This window comes from Mus pahari, chromosome 18 (genome assembly GCF_900095145.1).
Source record: "Mus pahari chromosome 18, PAHARI_EIJ_v1.1, whole genome shotgun sequence".
Taxonomy (NCBI): domain Eukaryota; kingdom Metazoa; phylum Chordata; class Mammalia; order Rodentia; family Muridae; genus Mus; species Mus pahari.
The window spans coordinates 2,094,718-2,099,325 of record NC_034607.1 but is presented as its reverse complement, the minus strand read 5'-3'; the positions used below and the strand labels follow the sequence as shown (position 1 = coordinate 2,099,325).

The 4,608-nt window shown below is 52.0% G+C and overlaps 1 protein-coding gene across 1 annotated transcript in view; it reads right to left on the bottom strand.

Annotated features, from left to right (window-relative positions):
• Tap1 (transporter 1, ATP binding cassette subfamily B member) overlaps positions 1-4,608 on the bottom strand; it is a 10,279-nt gene that overhangs the window by 4,155 nt on the left and 1,516 nt on the right. Inside the window, exons 2-7 of the mRNA XM_029531337.1 lie at positions 4,147-4,261; positions 3,879-4,009; positions 2,697-2,902; positions 1,953-2,150; positions 339-467; positions 2-187 (exon numbers count right to left, since the gene is read on the bottom strand). Of these exons, the coding sequence (XP_029387197.1) occupies positions 2-187; positions 339-467; positions 1,953-2,150; positions 2,697-2,902; positions 3,879-4,009; positions 4,147-4,261 (965 nt within the window). The remainder of the gene's footprint in view (position 1; positions 188-338; positions 468-1,952; positions 2,151-2,696; positions 2,903-3,878; positions 4,010-4,146; positions 4,262-4,608) is intronic.

Sequence of the window (4,608 nt, the reverse complement as noted above, 5' to 3'; positions counted from 1 at the left end):
GAAGCACCTGGACTTTGGGCTGGTTTGGGTAGGCAAAGGAGACATCTTGGAACTCCACAAGGCCTTTAATGTTTAAGGGTGCCAACGAGCCACTGAGTGAAGAGCAGGGAGTCCGGTCCAAGTATTCGAATATTTTCTCAGAGGAGCCCACAGCCTTCTGCATGGAGGGGTAGATGGAAAGCAGGACCTGCATCGCAGAGCGGGGGTTGTGTAAGCCTGGGATGGACCAGGAAAGCAAGTGAGCCGTCTAACCTGCTTGACAGCATTCAAGGCACAGGCCGAGGATGTGCAAAGTGGCAGAGGCGGCTGATGGGCAGGCTGAGACGGGCGGGGCTCACCTGAATAGCGCTGGTGAACTGAAGCTGGTAGAGGACGAACGAGACAAGGTTGCCGCTGCTGACAGCCCCTCTGATCACCAGCTGCCCACCGAGGTACAGAATTCCCACCTTCAGCAGCATTCCCGAGACCTACAGGGAAACCATGGGATGAAACGAACTGCAGTGGTCACATGGAAGGTCATTTCTCCCAGACACGTGAGATAGGGGGAAGGCGGGGTCAAGGGTCAGACTCAAACACAGCTCAGGTCCTCCATGTCCTCCTCACCATCGCTGCCGGCTCCTTGTTTGAGGAACATTTGACTCTTTTAAAAAAAGATTTATTTTTATAGTTCTAAATTATGTCTGTGTGGGGTGTGTGTGTGTGTGTGTGTGTGTGTGTCTCTGCGGGTACAGGCATATGAGTGTAGGCACCCACAGACGTCAGAAGAGGGCGTCAGAACCCCTGGAGCTACAGCCTCGGGCAGTGTGAGCTGCCCTTCCTAAGTGCTGGTCACCAGGAAGAGCAGCAGTCTACATCCTTTACAGCTGAGCCATCTCCACCCTGGAAGTGTTACAAAGATAATCACAGCGGCTCCCTCACGAGCCTCTGTAAAGGAGGTTATGCTATACCTTTCTTGCTGCTGTTTAATATTATTACTTTTTTACTACATTTATTTGTTTGTTTGTTTACTTATTTTTGTATGTGAGTCGGCACCACGGTGCACCTTGTGGAGGTGAGAGGACAGACAGCTTCCAGGAGTCAGGTCTCCTTCCATCTGCCTTGTGGGTTCCAGAGATGGATCTCAGGACACCAGGCTCGGCAGCATGGCAGCAGACACCCTTACCTCCTGAGCCATCTCATTCCCCCACACCTTTTAATGAGACAAGTCTCACATTGTAGCTCATGATGGCTGGAAACTCACAGCCATCCTCCTGCCTCAGCATGAGTCCTGGGATTACAGATGTGAACCACCACATCGGGTTTTACTCCCATTTTTCAAATCAATCAGGGCAACAGCCTCAGAAAAAGGTAACATGTGCTGGATACAGAACTGGTGGGTGGCAGGAAGGATCCTGGAATCTTGGTTACAGCTTTAGTTCTCAGCGGCCCCTGGCCACTGGCCTCTGGCACTTCTCATGACTCCCACTACCTCGCCCACACAGTGACAGCATGAAGCGCACACCACGCAGGAAATATGTGGCTTTCTGTGAGGCCAAGGAAGTGTCCGAGCTGGGAGAATGGTGTCCCCTTAACACACAGGTCAAGTGGGCTTTGTGTGCCAATGTGGAAGGTCTATTCCTTAACACCACAAAACACTGAGAGAATTAAAGGCAGAGAGACCTCAATTGAGTAATCGAGAGCCGAAGCCAATCACTCCCCACTGGAGGAGGAGCAGGAGGGTTGGGAAACAGCAAAGTCAAGACATGTTCACGCAAAGGAGGGGGCATCCACCTCGTGTACTCACATCTACCTCGTGTACTCATGTCCACCTCGCGTACTCACGTCCACCTCGCGTACTCACGTCCACCTCGCGTACTCACGTCCACCTCATGTATCACGTCCACCTCGCGTACTCACATCCACCTCATGTATCACGTCCACCTTGCGTACTCACATCCACCTCGTGTACTCACACTTGTGGTCCAGACTTCAGCCACATAAGCCAAGGCCTCCTTCTTGTTTAGCGTCTTCATTTCTTCCAACTTCTGCCTGAACTTCTGGGCCTCTCCCTCCTCATTGGCAAAGCTCCTTACGGTGGGCATCGCCGACAGGGCCTCAAGGGCCACCTGTGTGGACTTTGCTAGAGACTCCTGCACCTTCACTGCCAGTGACTATGGAAGACAAGGACCAGAGACATCACACGGGGTGTGCAAATGAGAAAGAATACGGACACCTAGGTTACCTACGTGGAGATTAGAGTCAAGAGTCAGAGGGATAGAGGGAAGAGAAAGGTCTACAGCCATACTCCTAGGTAGAAGAGGCATGGAGGAAATGAATCCAGTTTTTATAAGATTTATTTTATCGTGTATGTGTGTGCCTCATGCGTATAGAGCTCCATGGGGACCAGAAGAGGGAGTCAGATGCCCTGAAGCTGGAACTACAGACCACAGGGAACTAACTGCCTAGTGTGCACTGGGAATCAAACTCAGGTCCCAGAGGAACAGTCAGCACTCTCAACCCCGAGCCGTCTCTCCAGCCTGAGAGCCTATTCGTAAGGACAGATTGTGACCAGAAGTTAGACAAGAAGGCAGAGTACAGAGATGCGGGTGCAGGGCAGTGTGGAGCCAGAGGTTCAGGATGACGGAGGACTGGAAAGCCGCACTGAAAGCAGACTAGGGGAGAAACTGGGCGTAGGAGCTGAGGATCTGGGGACGTACCTGGTGCACTTTCCCCAGCTCCTTAGGCAAAAGAAAGAGCAGGGGCAGGGTGATCAGAGTGACCAAAGTGAGGTACGGTGACCCCCAAAACATGAACACCAGGAGACACAGGGATCGCCCCAGGTACCACAGCAGCAGGCTCAGCTTGTCACTAATGGACTCGCACACGTTGGCTGTGTCCTCAGTCACCCGAGATGTGATGGTACCTGACCAGATTGAGAACAAGAGAGACAGTGAGCAAGCGGTTCACAGAGACAAGAGGAGCTGACAGTTGGGGTCAGCACAGCATCCTGAGGGGGGTAACGGGTAGGGGAGTGGGGAGGTGCCAGAACTTCAATGCAGGGGAAAAGAAAGGAAAGATCTGGTAGGCCTGTGCTTGCCAGTTGTCACTGGGTGTGGTGGCACACAACTTTAATCCCAACAGACTGAGGGCAAAGGCAGCAAAGGCCACTCTGGTCTGCCTAGTGAATTCCAGGCCAGCCAGGCTGCACAGTGATGCCCTGTAGTGTGAAATGAACTTCCAGTTCCCTGAAAGCTTTCAGCTCTTCAAATACTTTAACTCCTGTCTGTTCCGTGCCGCTGACCCTCCAGTAGCCGTGGAGAGAAGGGAGGTAGCAACCAGAGAGGCATGCCCAGATCCTTTAGGAAATGGAGACCCTCGGGTCTAACCTTGGTGCATCTGCCTAGGTGGGTTTCAGCGTCTAGTGTCTAGAATTCAGTTTCCTCCATTTAAAATGAGGCAGTTGGAGTTGAGGGTTTCTGGCTCTCCAGGGCTGTAAGCCTGCTGTTTCTATCTATGGGGAACGTTGAATGCAAATAATGTTTTCCTTAGGGTAAAAAAAGACAATGTTTTGCTACATTTGAGATATACCATGAATAAGAAGGCTCGGGGTCACTCAGTTGGTAGAGCTTTTGCCTAACATACAGGAAGTGTTGGATTTGGAGACAGGATCTCGTGTAGCCTAGGCTGGCCTCAGATTGACTACGCAGTTGAAAGACTTTGAACTTCCACCTCTAGGTCCTGCCTCCATCCCCCAAGTGTTGGAATTACCACACCCCATCCATATGGTTCTGGGGATCCAGGCTGGGCATGTGTGTGTGTACATGTTTGGGGGGGCAGTCGAGAACGTGTGTGGCGGTATAGAGATTATATTATACAAGTGAAAAGGTTTCATGAGAGACCTGCTGGGTTCTTCAGGAAAAACCCCGTCTCCTGGCGAAGGACGGCCCGAAACACCTCTCTGTGCACACGGCTGTGCATGTGTCCCATGGTGATGTTGTAGATTCCATCACTTGCAAACTCCAGCGCTGTGCTAGAGTCAGAGACATGGGAGGATCAGCTGGCTCCTTCCGGAGACAGAGTCCCAGATCCCCACAGAAGTGTAACTTAAAGGACAGTCCCAACATCCAGTCCCCTCTGCTCTGGGATCCCCATTCCCATCCCCCACACCTGGCTATGGTGAGAATGGACATGAGCCATATGTTGCGGGTGAAGCTAGGCGCTGTCTTATCCTGAAGAATCCAGTCAGTGATGCGGCCCGTGAAGAAGGGAATGGCCATTTCCCCTGGGGAGAGAGGGGAGACACCTCAGTCACAAACATTATGAACGAACCACCCGAGACTTCTGCCCCTCCCCTTCACCACTATCCAGAAAGCTAAGCTCCCAGACCCAAGCCTGTTCGGCTACATCAAACTCCTCAAGGGCTACTTGAGGGTGTTTAGCAGACCTTGGGGTCACAGGCTGTTAATCCCAGCACTCCAAGTAGAGGCGAGCAGATCTCTCTGGGTTTGAGGCCATCCTGGGCTACATAATGAGTTCCAGAAGAGCCAAAGCTACATAGATCCTGTCTCAATGAGAAAAGAAAAGAAAGGAAAGGGAAGGGAAGGGAAGGGAAGGGAAGGGAAGGGAAGG